This window comes from Poecilia reticulata, chromosome 8 (assembly GCF_904066995.2).
Source record: "Poecilia reticulata chromosome 8, P_reticulata-male-v2, whole genome shotgun sequence".
In the NCBI taxonomy this organism is placed as follows: Eukaryota; Metazoa; Chordata; class Actinopteri; order Cyprinodontiformes; family Poeciliidae; genus Poecilia; species Poecilia reticulata.
The window spans coordinates 525,701-544,690 of NC_088837.1; the positions used below are offsets into that span (position 1 = coordinate 525,701).

At 38.9% G+C, this 18,990-nt stretch overlaps 1 protein-coding gene across 4 annotated transcripts in view; it reads right to left on the reverse strand.

The window, feature by feature from the left end:
- Window positions 1-18,990, reverse strand: part of LOC103468221 (PRA1 family protein 2-like) — a 63,502-nt gene that overhangs the window by 16,609 nt on the left and 27,903 nt on the right. For all 4 annotated transcript variants that reach the window (XR_014088453.1, XR_014088452.1, XM_081609558.1 and 1 more), the window contains 2 exons: window positions 18,262-18,753; window positions 17,652-17,828 (listed from right to left, as the gene is read on the reverse strand). Coding sequence is in view for 2 of the 4 variants with exons in the window: in XM_081609558.1 (XP_081465684.1) it covers window positions 17,652-17,828; window positions 18,262-18,531 (447 nt within the window). In the remaining 2 variants the exon portion in view is untranslated. The remainder of the gene's footprint in view (window positions 1-17,651; window positions 17,829-18,261; window positions 18,754-18,990) is intronic.

Consider the following 18,990-nt stretch of genomic DNA (forward strand, 5'->3'; position numbering starts at 1 on the left):
CGGCTTTCAGCCAGTGTTTTTATGCTAAAAATTAGCATTAATGCTAAAGAAAGCTGCAACGTAGTCAATTAACTGTGGAGAGGAAGAAGCATGTTGACTAAGCTGTAGTTGTACCATTCATTATGTTAAAATTGATGCATGAGCTAAAATTTGCCAATATGCTAATGTTAGCTTAAATGCTGGCAGTAGCATGTGGAGCAACAGGACCATGTTGTTTTAATTTTACTACTCCATTCAGTACACTAAACATGTCTAATTAATGAGAAAATTAGCTAAAAGCTAACTTTAGGTAAAAATGCTAGTGCACTAGTCAAAGACAGTGAAATGATAACTTTTGTACTAATGCTAATAAACTGCCTTGCTGCGCACTATCACTATCCTGAGAAATAAATAACATAAAAAACACTAATATTATTGCACTGCCTACGGCGGTGCACTAACACGAGAGGAATATGCAGGCTTTTATTTTGAAACTTTCAGTTAGCTTCATTTTAATGACTATGCTAATTCAATGTGCAACTGTGGTTTGTTTAAACCAGTCATGTAAGGCCCAAAAGAACAATTGCTTGATGTAAAAATGGCCAAAGCTTTTATTTTGAAATTTTCAGTAAGCGTCATGATCAATGGCTACACTAATCCAGTCTGTAACAGTAATTTGGTAACACCAGTTTTTAAATCACCAGTAGAGCAATTGCAGTATGTAAAAATGATCAAGGCTTTTATTTTGAAAAATTTATTAAGCTTCATTGTAAATGGCCACACTAATCCAATGTTTAACAGTGGTTGTGTTAAACCACTTAATTAATAGCCCTCTGCTTTAACTGTATGTTTGCCATAGTGTTTGTATTCTGACCCAGGAGCTGTTGCCATGTTCGGTTGCTATGGTAAATAGGCCACAGGGTGCCAGCTGTAAGAGAGACACAGAGGGGGAGACAATTCTATCTGTTTGAGCCAGCCAGTTTCACTAAAACAAGCGCACTGAACGACCCCTTCCCATTCAAGATCCGTAAGGCCGATCCGAAAACGGTTTGAAGCGTATGAGAGGGCTACTTGTCGTCTCCGAAAGTACAGTGATTCATATCTGTGGGTCATTCACAGGAATTGCACTGATGAGAGAAATATGGTGTGTGCAGAGCTCAGTAATTTTTAAATTAAATCTTTTTTTTTTTTAAAGATTTAATTTAATTTTTTTGTGATCAATTGTAATTTTCCCTAAATACAAAGTTATTATTTCAAAAATGCATCAGTAGTATTGTTCTTTAGGGGTTATATGATGTAACAATATTTTTTTTACCTGCAGGAGTTGTCTACAGTAGAAGGAGGAACAGGGTCTTAGCTTAAAATGCTCATTTTAAGAAAGACTTAGGTACATATACTAACCAGAGACCAAAGCAAAAATGGGTAAAATGCTTATTTTAAGAATGACTGATGTAAATGTACTAACCTGACAGGAAAAAGTTACTAAAAATTGCTAGAATGCTTATTTTAAATAAGACTGATGTAAACACAAAGTCAGATTTGATGAAAAAGCAGTCTGAACGACCCCTTCCCCTACAAGATCCGTATGGCCGATGCAAAAACTTTTTGAAGCGTATGAGATGGCTTTTTGTCTTCCCTGATATTTATTTCTCAGGATATTTATTGATATTTATTTCAGTAAACTGCCTTGCTGCGCAAGGCAGTTCACTATCCTGAGAAATAAATAACAAAAACTTTAATATTATTGCACCGCCTACGGCGGTGCACTAAAATGGTGTGTCAAATGCTAATGTTTGTGCTAATGTTAATGAACTGCCTTGCTACGCAAGGCAGTTCACTATCCTGAGCAAAAAAAGGTAAAAAAAAGCTGAGTATTATTGCACCGCCTACGGCGGTGCACTAACGTGAGGAATATGCAGACTTTTATTTTGAAACTTTCAGTAAACTTCATTTTAACTACCACACCAAATCATAGTGTTACAGTAGTTTGTTTAAACCAGTCACATAAAGGCCAAAAGAGTAATGACCTGATGTGAAAAATGTCAAGGCTTTAGTTAGGAGTTAGTTAGGCTGCAAAGAAATATACAGGCTTTTATTATAAAATTTTCAGTAAGCTTAATTTTAAATGGCCACACTAATCCAATGTGTAACAGTGGTTGGGTTAAAGCAGTGATATAATGCCAAGAAAACTCTGCCCAGCCTGCAGATATAACATTCTGTTCACCCTCCATCTGTAGTAACTCAAAAACCTATATAAAACACTGGGGATGAAGCGTCAGTTGGTCATGTCCCATAACTTTGCTCTGAAGCACCTGGACAGAAAACCGTAAGCCCTAGAGAAATTTTGAAAACATTTTACCGGAGCAGGCATGCGGTGCTATTTCCTGACCAACTTTCATACCAATAGCACAAGTTTTGCGGCCATGAGAGCGATTTCAAAATTATTTTTGGGTCAAAATTCCACTCTGTTCCTCACTCTAAAAAGCGGCAGTTGGTTTCAGTTACACTCTAACGTTTCGGCAGTTGGAAATTTCGCTCGTTTTTCGCTTTTTACGTCGCCATCGTAACTCCGATCCCCAATAAAAGTAATAGCTCCCTTCTCGGGTACGAGCCGCACGTTTTGATACCACTTTTGTGGGTGGGCACGCAGCGGTACGAGCCGCATTAACGGTAATGGAAGAAGATGTTATAATAATAAACAGACATTCTATTGGGTGTAGAACAATAGGTGCCTGCCATGCAATGCATGGAGGCAGTACTGACTTGCTTCGCAAGTCAGTACTGCTCTCCTTATGCATTGCTATGGCATGCCCCTAACTAGAAAATTCCTGCAGAAATTTTAAAGGGGCATGCCAAAGTGTGCCCGTCGGCTTTGACGCAGCGTTATGATGTTAAAAATTAGCATTAAGCAATCATGCTTAAGAAAGCTTCAGTGTGGTCAATAACCTGCGGGGAGTCAGAAGCATGTTTTCTTAAGCTGTACTCGTACGGTAGTATGAGCATTTTTGCTCATTTTAGTATGTTGCATAAGCTAAAATGAGCCAAAATGCTAACAATAGCATGAATGCTATTGGAGCATCAGTAGCATGTTGTCTGTCATTACTTGCGTCACACATGGCAGACCAATCCTTGCTCCGACCAAGCTTCCAACCAACAAAAAACCTGACCTGTGTAACAGGTCACAAACACGAAAAAAGTCTTTTTAAATCCTGAAATTATTCAAATAAATTCTTCATAAACCCAATATATTACCCGGATAACAGTTTATATATTAACCTGATAACAGTTTATGACGGAGTATTTCCTTGCAAACGGCTACGTTTTTAGCCTTAGCTCTCTGCTAAAAGGAAAAGTACAACACGATGAAAATGTAAGAAAATAAAAACAAAACTCACCAAAACCGATGTAACTTAGTTCTCATTAAATCCCAGTCAGTTTTCGACCAGGTAATTTATGTTTTCTCAACTATATTAAGCGTTTCCGTTCATCACCGCTCTTTTCCTACGAATCCTCTTCTGCTCTCTGTCAGGTTTGTGATCTGTAGCATCACCCAGGCGCCGCGTCTGTGCCGCTGGTTCCTTAAAGGAGCAGCGACGTTATTTTCTGTCCACAGACTTTTAATCAACTATTTATTCTTATTTATGTCAGATTTTAACATGGGGGGACATATGTGTAATGGTTATAGTCTTGAATCAGTAGTATAATGCTGAAAACACAAGAAGTTGTAAATACCAGTAAACCCTACAGTGCAGTCCTGGGTAGCTGCAGTTCCAGACACTGTGTTCTTCTGTTGCTATGGTAATTAATCCCCTGCAGCTGTGAGAGCCAAAGAGCGGGAAAATGCTCTTCAGACACAGTTTCTATACTTGGGAGACACCAGGCGTCAGTCTGAAGGACCCTGACAAAAAGCATAAGCCCTAGCAAATTTTTGTAAACATTGTACATGAGCAGGCATGTGTATCTATGTTATGACCAACTTTCAGATCAATAGGGCGATATTTATGCCTGTGAGGGGGATTTAAAAAGGGTTTTTGAGTCAGCCATAAACAGTCCTGTGTGTGTGTTTCATAGAGAAAGATTACTGATTCTGTGAGACACAAAATCTCAAATTTTTTCGTTTTTATTAATTTATGTAATCATTTTAACTCCAATCCCCAATAAAAGTAATAGCTCCCTTCTCGGGTACGAGCCGCACGTTTTGATACCACTTTTGTGGGTGGGTACGCAGCGGTACGAGCCGCATTAACGGTGACGGAAGAATAAATATATAATAACTAGAAAATTCCTGCAGAAATTTTAAAGGGGCATGCCAAAGTGTGCCCGTCGGCTTTGACGCAGCGTTATGATGTTAAAAATTAGCATTAAGCAATCATGCTTAAGAAAGCTTCAGTGTGGTCAATAACCTGCGGGGAGTCAGAAGCATGTTTTCTTAAGCTGTACTCGTACGGTAGTATGAGCATTTTTGCTCATTTTAGTATGTTGCATAAGCTAAAATGAGCCAAAATGCTAACAATAGCATGAATGCTATTGGAGCATCAGTAGCATGTTGTCTGTCATTACTTGCGTCACACATGGCAGACCAATCCTTGCTCCGACCAAGCTTCCAACCAACAAAAAAACCTGACCTGTGTAACAGGTCACAAACACGAAAAAAGTCTTTTTAAATCCTGAAATTATTCAAATAAATTCTTCATAAACCCAATATATTACCCGGATAACAGTTTATATATTAACCTGATAACAGTTTATGACGGAGTATTTCCTTGCAAACGGCTACGTTTTTAGCCTTAGCTCTCTGCTAAAAGGAAAAGTACAACACGATGAAAATGTAAGAAAATAAAAACAAAACTCACCAAAACCGATGTAACTTAGTTCTCATTAAATCCCAGTCAGTTTTCGACCAGGTAATTTATGTTTTCTCAACTATATTAAGCGTTTCCGTTCATCACCGCTCTTTTCCTACGAATCCTCTTCTGCTCTCTGTCAGGTTTGTGATCTGTAGCATCACCCAGGCGCCGCGTCTGTGCCGCTGGTTCCTTAAAGGAGCAGCGACGTTATTTTCTGTCCACAGACTTTTAATCAACTATTTATTCTTATTTATGTCAGATTTTAACATGGGGGGACATATGTGTAATGGTTATAGTCTTGAATCAGTAGTATAATGCTGAAAACACAAGAAGTTGTAAATACCAGTAAACCCTACAGTGCAGTCCTGGGTAGCTGCAGTTCCAGACACTGTGTTCTTCTGTTGCTATGGTAATTAATCCCCTGCAGCTGTGAGAGCCAAAGAGCGGGAAAATGCTCTTCAGACACAGTTTCTATACTTGGGAGACACCAGGCGTCAGTCTGAAGGACCCTGACAAAAAGCATAAGCCCTAGCAAATTTTTGTAAACATTGTACATGAGCAGGCATGTGTATCTATGTTATGACCAACTTTCAGATCAATAGGGCGATATTTATGCCTGTGAGGGGGATTTAAAAAGGGTTTTTGAGTCAGCCATAAACAGTCCTGTGTGTGTGTTTCATAGAGAAAGATTACTGATTCTGTGAGACACAAAATCTCAAATTTTTTCGTTTTTATTAATTTATGTAATCATTTTAACTCCAATCCCCAATAAAAGTAATAGCTCCCTTCTCGGGTACGAGCCGCACGTTTTGATACCACTTTTGTGGGTGGGTACGCAGCGGTACGAGCCGCATTAACGGTGACGGAAGAATAAATATATAATAACTAGAAAATTCCTGCAGAAATTTTAAAGGGGCATGCCAAAGTGTGCCCGTCGGCTTTGAGCCAGTGTTTTTATACTAAAAATTAGCATTAATGCTAAAGAAAGCTGCAACGTAGTCAATAACCTGTGGAGAGGCAGAAGCATGTAGAATAATCTGTACTTGTACCATTCATTATGTTAAAATTGATGCATATGCTAAAATTAGCCAATATGCTAATGTTAGCTCAAATGCTGGCAGTAGGATGTGGAGCAACACGACCATGTTGTTTTAATTTTACTACTCTATTCAGTATACTAAACATTTCTAATTAATGAGAAAATTAGGTAAAAGCTAACTTTAGGTAAAAGTGCTAGTGCACTAGTCATAGACAGTGAAATGCTAACTTTTGTACAAATGCTAATGACCTGCCTTGCTGAGCATCACCGCTCTTTTCCTACGACTACTCTTCCGCTCTCTGTCAGGTTTGTGATCTGTAGCATCACAGGCGCTGCGTCTGTGCCGCTGGTTCCTTAAAGGAGCAGCGACGTTATTTTCTGTCCATAGACTTTTAATCAGCTATTTATTCTTATTTATGTCAGATTTTAACATGGGGGGACATATGTGTAATGGTTATAGTCTTGAATCAGTAGTATAATGCTGAAAACACAAGCAGTTGTAAATACCAGTAAACCCTACAGTGCAGTCCTGGGAGCTGCAGTTCCAGACACTCTGTTCTTCTGTTGCTATGGTAATTAATCCCCTGCAGCTGTGAGAGCCAAAGAGCGGGAAAATCCTCTTCAGACACAGTTTCTATACTTGGGAGACACCAGGCGTCAGTCTGAAGGACCCTGACAAAAAGCATAAGCCCTAGCAAATTTTTGTAAACATTGTACATGAGCAGGCATGTGTATCTATGTTATGACCAACTTTCAGACCAATAGGGCGATATTTATGCCTGTGAGGGGGATTTAAAAAGGGTTTTTGAGTCAGCCATAAACAGTCCTGTGTGTGTGTTTCATAGAGAAAGATTACTGATTCTGTGAGACACAAAATCTCAAATTTTTTCGTTTTTATTAATTTATGTAATCATTTTAACTCCAATCCCCAATAAAAGTAATAGCTCACTTGCCGGGATTGAGCCGCACGTTTTGATACCACTTTTGTGGGTCAGCATGCAGCGGTACGAGCCGCATTAACGGTAACGGAAGAATAATAAATTATATTTATAATAATAAAGAGACATTCTATTGGGTGTAGAACAATAGGTGCCTGCCATGCAATGCATGGAGGCAGTACTGACTTGCTTCGCAAGTCAGTACTGCTCTCCTTATGCATTGCTATGGCATGCCCCTAACTAGAAAATTCCTGCAGAAATTTTAAAGGGGCATGCCAAAGTGTGCCCGTCGGCTTTGACGCAGCGCTATGATGTTAAAAATTAGCATTAATGCTAAAGAAAGCTGCAACGTAGTCAATAACCTTTGGAGAGGCAGAAGCATGTTTAATAAACTGTAGTTGTACCATTCATTATGTTAGAATTGATGCATAAGCTAAAATTAGCCAATATGCTAATGTTAGCTTAAATGCTGGCAGTAGCATGTGGAGCAACACGACCATGTTGTTTTAATTTTACTACTCTATTCAGTATACTAAACATGTGTAATTAATGAGAAAATTAGGTAAAAGCTAACTTTAGGTAAAAGTGCTAGTGCACTAGTCATAGACAGTGAAATGCTAACTTTTGTACAAATGCTAATGAACTGCCTTGCTGAGCATCACCGCTCTTTTCCTACAAATCCTCTTCTGCTCTCTCTGTCAGGTTTGTGATCTGTAGCATCACCCAGGCGCTGCGTCTGTGCCGCTGGTTCCTTAAAGGAGCAGCGACGTTATTTTCTGTCCATAGACTTTTAATCAACTATTTATTCTTATTTATTTCAGATTTTAACATGGGGGGACATATGTGTAATGGTTATAGTCTTGAATCAGTAGTATAATGCTGAAAACACAAGCAGTTGTAAATACCAGTAAACCCTACAGTGCAGTCCTGGGGAGCTGCAGTTCCAGACACTGTGTTCTTCTGTTGCTATGGTAATTAATCCCCTGCAGCTGTGAGAGCCAAAGAGCGGGAAAATCCTCTTCAGACAGTTTGTATACTTGGGAGACACCAGGCGTCAGTCTGAAGGACCCTGACAAAAAGCATAAGCCCTAGCAAATTTTTGTAAACATTGTACATGAGCTACATGTGTATCTCTGTTATGACCAACTTTCAGACCAATAGGGCGATATTTATGCCTGTGAGGGGGAGTTAAAAAGGGTTTTTGAGTCAGCCATAAACAGTCCTGTGTGTGTGTTTCATAGAGAAAGATTACTGATTCTGTGAGACACAAAATCTCAAATTTTTTCGTTTTTATTAATTTATGTAATCATTTTAACTCCGATCCCCAATAAAAATAATAGCTCCCTTCTCGGCATCGAGCCGCACGATTTGATACCACTTTTGTGGGTGGGCACGCAGCGGTACGAGCCGCATTAACGGTAATGGAAGAAAAATAAAGAAATAAAGAGACATTCTATTAGGTGTAGAACAATAGGTGCCTGCCATGCAATGCATGGAGGCAGTACTGACTTGCTTCGCAAGTCAGTACTGCTCTCCTTATGCATTGCTATGGCATGCCCCTAACTAGAAAATTCCTGCAGAAATTTTAAAGGGGCATGCCAAAGTGTGCCCGTCGGCTTTGACGCAGCGTTATGATGTTAAAAATTAGCATTAAGCAATCATGCTTAAGAAAGCTTCAGTGTGGTCAATAACCTGCGGGGAGTCAGAAGCATGTTTTCTTAAGCTGTACTCGTACGGTAGTATGAGCATTTTTGCTCATTTTAGTATGTTGCATAAGCTAAAATGAGCCAAAATGCTAACAATAGCATGAATGCTATTGGAGCATCAGTAGCATGTTGTCTGTCATTACTTGCGTCACACATGGCAGACCAATCCTTGCTCCGACCAAGCTTCCAACCAACAAAAAAACCTGACCTGTGTAACAGGTCACAAACACGAAAAAAGTCTTTTTAAATCCTGAAATTATTCAAATAAATTCTTCATAAACCCAATATATTACCCGGATAACAGTTTATATATTAACCTGATAACAGTTTATGACGGAGTATTTCCTTGCAAACGGCTACGTTTTTAGCCTTAGCTCTCTGCTAAAAGGAAAAGTACAACACGATGAAAATGTAAGAAAATAAAAACAAAACTCACCAAAACCGATGTAACTTAGTTCTCATTAAATCCCAGTCAGTTTTCGACCAGGTAATTTATGTTTTCTCAACTATATTAAGCGTTTCCGTTCATCACCGCTCTTTTCCTACGAATCCTCTTCTGCTCTCTGTCAGGTTTGTGATCTGTAGCATCACCCAGGCGCCGCGTCTGTGCCGCTGGTTCCTTAAAGGAGCAGCGACGTTATTTTCTGTCCACAGACTTTTAATCAACTATTTATTCTTATTTATGTCAGATTTTAACATGGGGGGACATATGTGTAATGGTTATAGTCTTGAATCAGTAGTATAATGCTGAAAACACAAGAAGTTGTAAATACCAGTAAACCCTACAGTGCAGTCCTGGGTAGCTGCAGTTCCAGACACTGTGTTCTTCTGTTGCTATGGTAATTAATCCCCTGCAGCTGTGAGAGACAAAGAGCGGGAAAATGCTCTTCAGACACAGTTTCTATACTTGGGAGACACCAGGCGTCAGTCTGAAGGACCCTGACAAAAAGCATAAGCCCTAGCAAATTTTTGTAAACATTGTACATGAGCAGGCATGTGTATCTATGTTATGACCAACTTTCAGATCAATAGGGCGATATTTATGCCTGTGAGGGGGATTTAAAAGGGTTTTTGAGTCAGCCATAAACAGTCCTGTGTGTGTGTTTCATAGAGAAAGATTACTGATTCTGTGAGACACAAAATCTCAAATTTTTTCGTTTTTATTAATTTATGTAATCATTTTAACTCCAATCCCCAATAAAAGTAATAGCTCCCTTCTCGGGTACGAGCCGCACGTTTTGATACCACTTTTGTGGGTGGGTACGCAGCGGTACGAGCCGCATTAACGGTGACGGAAGAATAAATATATAATAACTAGAAAATTCCTGCAGAAATTTTAAAGGGGCATGCCAAAGTGTGCCCGTCGGCTTTGACGCAGCGCTATGATGTTAAAAAATTAGCATTAATGCTAAAGAAAGCTGCAACGTAGTCAATAACCTTTGGAGAGGCAGAAGCATGTTTAATAAACTGTAGTTGTACCATTCATTATGTTAGAATTGATGCATAAGCTAAAATTAGCCAATATGCTAATGTTAGCTTAAATGCTGGCAGTAGCATGTGGAGCAACACGACCATGTTGTTTTAATTTTACTACTCTATTCAGTATACAAAACATGTCTAATTAATGAGAAAATTAGGTAAAAGCTAACTTTAGGTAAAAGTGCTAGTACACTAGTCATAGACAGTGAAATGCTAACTTTTGTACAAATGCTAATGAACTGCCTTGCTGAGCATCACCGCTCTTTTCCTACGAATCCTCTTCTGCTCTCTCTGTCAGGTTTGTGATCTGTAGCATCGCAGGCGCTGCGTCTGTGCCGCTGGTTCCTTAAAGGAGCAGCGACGTTATTTTCTGTCCATAGACTTTTAATCAACTATTTATTCTTATTTATGTCAGATTTTAACATGGGGGACATATGTGTAATGGTTATAGTCTTGAATCAGTAGTATAATGCTGAAAACACAAGCAGTTGTAAATACCAGTAAACCCTACAGTGCAGTCCTGGGGAGCTGCAGTTCCAGACACTGTTCTGTTGCTATGGTAATTAATCCCCTGCAGCTGTGAGAGCCAAAGAGCGGGAAAATCCTCTTCAGACACAGTTTCTATACTTGGGAGACACCAGGCGTCAGTCTGAAGGACCCTGACAAAAAGCATAAGCCCTAGCAAATTTTTGTAAACATTGTACATGAGCAGGCATGTGTATCTATGTTATGACCAACTTTCAGACCAATAGGGCGATATTTATGCCTGTGAGGGGGATTTAAAAAGGGTTTTTGAGTCAGCCATAAACAGTCCTGTGTGTGTGTTTCATAGAGAAAGATTACTGATTCTGTGAGACACAAAATCTCAAATTTTTTCGTTTTTATTAATTTATGTAATCATTTTAACTCCAATCCCCAATAAAAATAATAGCTCCCTTCTCGGCATCGAGCCGCACGATTTGATACCACTTTTGTGGGTGGGCACGCAGCGGTACGAGCCGCATTAACGGTAATGGAAGAAAAATAAATAAAGAGACATTCTATTAGGTGTAGAACAATAGGTGCCTGCCATGCAATGCATGGAGGCAGTACTGACTTGCGAAGCAAGTCAGTACTGCTCTCCTTATGCATTGCTATGGCATGCCCCTAATAACTAGAAAATTCCTGCAGAAATTTTAAAGGGGCATGCCAAAGTGTGCCCGTCGGCTTTGACGCAGTGTTATGATGTTAAAAATTAGCATTAATGCTAAAGAAAGCTGCAACGTAGTCAATTAACTGTGGAGAGGCAGAAGCATGTTGAATAAGCTGTAGTTGTACCATTCATTATGTTAAAATTGATGCATGAGCTAAAATTAGCCAATATGCTAATGTTAGCTTAAATGCTGGCAGTAGCATGTGGAGCAACAGGACAATGTTGTTTTAATTTTACTACTATATTCAGCACACTAAACATGTCTAATTAATGAGAAAATTGGCTAAAAGCTAACTTTAGGTGAAAATGCTAGTGTATTAGTGAAAGACAGTGAAATGATAACTTTTGTACTAATGCTAATGAACTGTCACTATCCTGAGAAATAAATAACATAAAAAACACTAATATTATTGCACCGCCTATGGCGGTGCACTAAAAGTTGAGGAATATACAGACTTTTAATTTGAAATTTTCAGTAAGCTTCATTTTAACTACCTCACCAATTTAATGTGTAACAGTAGTTTGTTTAAACCATGCGCATAAAGCACAAAAGAGCAATTACCTGATGTGAAAAATGTCAAGGCTTTTATTTTGAAATTTTTAGTAAGCTTCATAATTGTTACACATTGGATTAATGGCCACATTAATCCAATGTGTAACAGTCCAGCTATATAATGCCCAAAACAGCAAGTAGTTCTAAATGCCAGCTCAGCCCTAATGTGTGGTATCTGAGAGTTCCACCATGTTGTAGTTCTTCTATAGTAATTAATCCTCAGCCAACTGCTGTGTGTGTGCTGCGCAAGGCAATGCACTAGGGGGCAGTGAAGTGCTACTCTTTGTGCTAATATACTGAGAAAAAAAAGGTTAAAAAAAAAGTTCTTGCACCGCCTATGGCAGTGCACTGACATGAGAGGAGTATGCAGGCTTTTATTTTGAAAGTTTCAGTAAGCTTCATTTTAAGGACCACGCTAATTCAATGTGCAAGTCTGGTTTGTTTAAACCAGTACCATAAAGCCCAAAAGACCAATAACCTAACGTGAAAAATGTCGGGGCTTTTATTTTGAAATTTTTAGTAAGCTTCATTTCAATTAGCCACACTTATCCAATGTGTAACTGTGGTTTGTATATTCCACCAATATAATGACCAAAACAGCAAGTAGATCTAAATGCCAGCTCATCCCTATGTGATATTTGAGAGTAGTTCTGACCTTCAGTCATTGTAATTCTAAAGAGCAGCTCAACTATCGTGTGAGTGAGACACAAAGAGAGAAACAGATTCTAACTGTTAGTTTTTCTGAACAAAGCAGTCCAAACATCTCCTTCCTGTTCAGGAACTGCAAGAGTGATCCAAAAACTGTTTGAAGCATATAGTCAAGGGGGGTGAAATGCTAAAGTTTGTGCTAATGTTATTGAACTGCTTTGCTGCGCAAGGCAGTTCACTATCCTGAGCAGGCGGTGCACTCATGTGAGAGGAATATACAGGTTTTTATTTTGAAAGTTTCAATTAGCTTCATTTTAATGACCACACTAATTCAATGTGTAACAGTGGTTTGGTTAAACCAGTCATGTAAGGCCCAAAAGAACAATTGCTTGATGTAAAAATGGCCAAAGCTTTTATTTTGAAATTTTCAGTAAGCGTCATGATCAATGGCTACACTAATCCAGTCTGTAACAGTAATTTGGTAACACCAGTTTTTAAATCACCAGTAGAGCAATTGCAGGATGTAAAAATGATCAAGGCTTTTATTTTGAAAAATTTATTAAGCTTCATTGTAAATGGCCACACTAATCCAATGTTTAACAGTGGGTGTGTTAAACCACTTAAATAGTAGCCCTCTGCTTTAACTGTATGTTTGCCATAGTGTTTGTATTCTGACCCAGGAGCTGTTGCCATGTTCGGTTGCTATGGTAAATAGGCCACAGGGTGCCAGCTGTAAGAGAGACACACAGGGGGAGACAATTCTATCTGTTTGAGCCAGCCAGTTTCACTAAAACAAGCACACTGAACGACCCCTTCCCATTCAAGATCCGTAAGGCCGATCCGAAAACCGTTTGAAGCGTATGAGAGGGCTATTTGTCGTCTCCCATAGTACCGTGATTCATATCTGTAGGTCATTCACAGGAATTGCACTGATGAGAGAAATATGGTGTGTGCAGAGCTCAGTAATTTTTCAAAAACCTATATTAAACACAGAGGAGGAGCGTCAGTTGGTCATGACCCGTCACTTTGCTCTGAAGCACCTGGACAGAAAACCGTAAGCCCTAGAGAAATTTCGAAAACATTTTACCGGAGCAGGCATTCTTTGCCTACGGCGGTGCACTAACCTCAGGGAAGTATGCACTTTTATTTTGAAACTTTCATTAAGCTTCATTTTAACTACCTTACCATTTCAATGTGTAACAGTAGTTTGTTTAAACCAGTCACAAAAAGGCCAAAAGAGTCATTGAAAAATGTCAAGGCTTGCTGCGCAAGGCAGTTTACTATCCTGACAAATAAATAACAAAAAAGTTTAATATTATTGCACCGCCTACGGCGGTGCACTAAAATGGCGGGTCAAATGCAAATGTTTGTGCTAATGTTAATGAACTGCCTTGCTGCGCAAGGCAGTTCACTATCCTGAGCGAAAAAAGGTAAAAAAAGCTGAATATTATTGCACCGCCTACGGCGGTGCACTAACGTGAGGAATATGCAGACTTTTATTTTGAAACTTTCAGTAAACTTCATTTTAACTACCACACCAAATCATAGTGTTACAGTAGTTTGTTTAAACCAGTCACATAAAGGCCAAAAGAGTAATGAATTGATGTGAAACATGTCAAGGCTTTAGTTAGGAGTTAGTTAGGCTGCAAAGAAATATACAGGCTTTTATTATAAAATTTTCAGTAAGCTTAATTTTAAATGGCCACACTAATCCAATGTGTAACAGTTGTTGGGTTAAACCAGTGATATAATGCCCAGAAAACTCTGCCCTGCCTGTAGATTTAACATTCTGTTCACCCTCCTTCTGTAGTAACTCAAAAACCTATATAAAACACTGGGGATGAAGCGTCAGTTGGTCATGTCCCATAACTTTGCTCTGAAGCACCTGGACAGAAAACCGTAAGCCCTAGAGAAATTTTGAAAACATTTCACCGGAGCAGGCATGCGGTGCTATTTCCTGACCAACTTTCATACCAATAGCACAAGTTTTGCAGCCATGAGAGCGATTTCAAAATTATTTTTGGGTCAAAATTCCACTCTGTTCCTCACTCTAAAAAGCGGCAGTTGGTTTCAGTTACACTCTAGGGTTTCGGCAGTTGGAAATTTCGCTCGTTTTTCGCTTTTTACGTCGCCATCGTAACTCCGATCCCCAATAAAAGTAATAGCTCCCTTCTCGGGTACGAGCCGCACGTTTTGATACCACTTTTGTGGGTGGGCACGCAGCGGTACGAGCCGCATTAACGGTAATGGAAGAAGATGTTATAATAATAAACAGACATTCTATTGGGTGTAGAACAATAGGTGCCTGCCATGCAATGCATGGAGGCAGTACTGACTTGCTTCGCAAGTCAGTACTGCTCTCCTTATGCATTGCTATGGCATGCCCCTAATAATAATAAAGAGGCGTTCTATTGGGTGTAGAACAATAGGTGCCTGCCATGCAATGCATGGAGGCAGTACTGACTTGCTTTGCAAGTCAGTACTGCTCTCCTTATGCATTGCTATGGCATGCCCCTAATAATAATAATAAAGAGGCGTTCTATTGGGTGTAGAACAATAGGTGCCTGCCATGCAATGCATGGAGGCAGTACTGACTTGCTTCGCAAGTCAGTACTGCTCTCCTTATGCATTGCTATGGCATGCCCCTAATAATAATAAAGAGGCGTTCTATTGGGTGTAGAACAATAGGTGCCTGCCATGCAATGCATGGAGGCAGTACTGACTTGCTTCGCAAGTCAGTACTGCTCTCCTTATGCATTGCTATGGCATGCCCCTAATAATAAAGAGACATTCTATTGGGTGTAGAACAATAGGTGCCTGCCATGCAATGCATGGAGGCAGTACTGACTTGCTTCGCAAGTCAGTACTGCTCTCCTTATGCATTGCTATGGCATGCCCCTAATAAAAGTCCAACAAGGATATTCATTTAGAATTAAAAATAACTCACCCAGAATTACATGATAGATATAATGTATGTAACAAAAGTGTCATTAATGAAGGGGAAAAAACTAAATCCAGACTTTAAGTTTATGGTCTGGAAAGTATGCAGTAAAATGTTTCCCCAATTATTCAATGAAAAAAAAAAAAAAAACTAACCTCAGTTAAGTAAAATAAAATTGGAATCATTACAATTCCAAACACTTTTGGAATTGTAATGATTTCTTTTTTAAAAACAAAAAGTTTTGTTTAAATTAAAAAAAAAAAAAAAAAAATTAAATAACTAATTTTTGTCTTGTGAACTTAAAAAGTTATTTGCCAAACATAAACTTTTATTTGCACACATCCGAAATCTTTTGTTGCGATTTTGGGCCCTGCCCCCGACTTCATGTGAGAATAACAAGCAAAACTTTGAGTCAAACAAAAACTTAGAATAGCAAGAAAAGATTTATGACAAGCACAAAAAAGTTTGCTTTTTAAAAAAAAAAAAAATTCATTTCCTGAGACAAAACTGTGTGATTTAAATTTTTTAAAAAGTTTTTTTTAAGCAAAACTCAGTAGGTTTTTCTCATGGTGACATGCGTTAACAATTCAATGTTTGCTTTTGTTTTTTTTCTTTTTTCTGCAGTTCCACGTTAAAGTTTGATGCAGCTCTGCTTTCCTGAATGGACCATCTTCATCTCCATTACAGCAAACAGGCAGCTCTTTTTATAGATTACAGTCACTAAAAGGTTGCATTGTGCCCTTGTTTATATTTTTAATAGTGTAATTCTGTAAAGACAAAATATGTCTGGTGGTCCAGCTCTGATTTACATATCTTGCTAAATTGCTGGTTTGAATATTGCAATACTTTCCTATAACAAAATAGACCTGCAGAAAGAAATTACTAATAAAATATCTTACATATGCATAGTTGTATGCTCTATATAGAGATTTTCCTTAGCTTTGATTGTACATTTCACAATTTTGTAATTTATCATTGTTTATTAAAACTGAAAGCTGTGTGGCTTTAATAGTCTGTCCTAGATGTGGTTAGATGTGCCCTTTTTTTTTTTTGAGCACCTGCCCCTTTAGTGGTCTCTGCACGGCCCTGAGAAACATTAAAGGCTGGCCCTGCCATGCAGAAAAGCTTGGAGATATGCTCAGAATAAACAGGCTGCTTCATATCCTCACACCTCTAAATGGGAGCAGAACATGTCAGTGTAACTAAACAAACATCTTTGATTTTCATTTTATTTTGTGGAATGAAGTCAGAGTGTGTGACACAGCAACAAAAGCAGAAGTGTCCCATTTACAAGGTGTTGCAGCCTAACTAAGTTCATTGCTTCATGTTTCTGGTGACATCAGGTTTGCTGGTGACTCATCAGTTTCTGACTCAGTGCTTCACATGCCACCAAGCTCAGCTTTTATCTTTACCCAAAACAAAGCTACTACATTAGTTCACACCCCGGGTTATGGAGAGTCACGGGTAATCCGGCAGCAACAGTGGTGTTTTCAGAGGTTTTATCTTGAACTGTTATAGTTAAGAACTAAATAATTTTGGTTCCAGAAGGGTCTTTTTTTTAAATAACACTAAGAGTCACAGTAACCCACATTGTTTCATTTTACACAACAAAATATATCTGACCTTACATGGTTCAACAGAACACAGATATCTTGTTTTCTTAAAGTGAAGGTATTATTTAAAATGTACATTTTTTATGTTTTCATAACAATGTTATTACCTCATGGAAAACATACATGGGGCGTTGCTTTGACTCTTTCATGCATGTTTGAGTAATACTTGAATCTCTTGTTGCAGCCATTAGGCTGGGTTAAACCCTCTATTTAGTTTAGAACAGTGGTTATACATTCAATCTCAACTCTCATTGAGTGAAAGCAACATGTTTGCATCAAGTTATTAAAAAAATACTTAGAAGGACCCAGTGTATAAATTAGGTCTCTGTAATTTGTCTGCTGGTCTCCAGCAGCTTTTCAACGTCTATCTGTTCAGCTGGGCTGTATAGTGCGTAGGACCAGAGAAATCCAGAACGTTACAGAACTCTGGCTCTCGAGCAATGCAATGTGAGACCACTGGTTCACACACAAAATACTGCTGGGTTATTTCTTTAGCCATACATGTTGGATTTCTGTTGAGATCAAGTTGGATAGTTTTAACTGAACGTTAGTCCAACATTTGTTGGAAGGTTAGAGGAGACTAGAGCAGAGTTGTTCAGAGTCAAACCTTAAGCTACTTTAAACCTTCCTGGGAAGCAGGAGGCTAATTTTCTATGTAAACAGAACATCAGAGATGCATCATGCTGCCCATCATGGTGTGTGATCATCTGACATACCTGCTCTTCTTCCTCCAGACTATCCAGAACTTCTCCTTGTTCCATAGTTGGCTCACTTTGGTCTCTCTCTACCTCTATCTGTGTTCTGTCCATCAGAAAGTTCTGGTCAGGAAATTGTCCAGACAGAGGACCAACTTCCTGCTGGACCAGCCATGTCTCCAGCTCTGCCTGAGGAACCTGTGAAGAAAAGCTTTAAATAAAGACTTTTTACAAACATAAGCTATGTGAACTTTTAATTAGAAACAGATTGTTGTAGTAATAAAACAAATAATTTTTCCTCCTTTTATGATGATCCTTTTTATTTTCAATCTTGTTTAGTTCAAAGGGAACTTGTTCATGTTATTTCACTGCTTTGCTTCTTCATTGTTCATATTTTATGAAATCTTTGTAACATAAATGCCTTATAGATGATTTATTCAATTTAATTCTTTGGGAATTAAATTTTAAATGTTTTTTCTAAAGGAGGTGGTTAACTATTCTTGTTCAAAAGGAAGTGAAACAAACAAATTTGGGTGCACACGTTTACACTTTTGGTCTATTTCTGTACATACAGACTCATGGTGTGAGTGGCTAAAGAAAAGCTGGTCCTTATGAGTGTGTGTTTCCTCACCTGTATCCGATCCAGAGAGCGGACCCAGCCCAACAGCCTGCGCGCTGTGAAGAACTGATCCAGATCCACCGTCTTGGGGTGCAGGCTGTGCCGGTTGCGGAGGTTCAGGATCTGTGTGTGTGTCAGTGCAGAGGTCGGACCCAGAATCAGCTCACACCAGGATGGGGGCATGAACGCCTCCAGTCCCACATGCACCCTGACTGCACAGAGACTCAACAGGATGGCCATCTGAATCAGTCCCTCTGTGAAGTATTCCTTTATGTGTAACATGGTCCTTTGGTTTGTGCTGTTCCTTTCCTCTCTGTGGGAGGACGTGTGGAACTGTAGTTTGGATTTTATGTTAAATTGTTAAATTACATTTTGGCTTCATTGTTTTTATAGATTACTGCAGATAGCTAACGTGCCATGCTGCTTCACTCTTAACAAGAGAAAGATCTATGATGAGTTTCTGGCCGGTGATGAGGGTGGGTCTTCTTCAGAGTAGAGGTGTGCCTTCAGACCACACAGGAAAAAAAACAGGAAAGGGAAACATTCATTATTTTCTCTGACAAACACACGAAACAATGAAATAAATAAACCTTTTGGGATTAATGGCTAAACTTCATGTGTTTTAATGATTTCTTGCTCTTTTTTAGGTATGTCATGACATACCTACATTCTGGATGACATGCAATGCCTCATACTTTTCCTCCTGGTTTCACTTTCCATGCCGGAGCAACACTGTCTGTT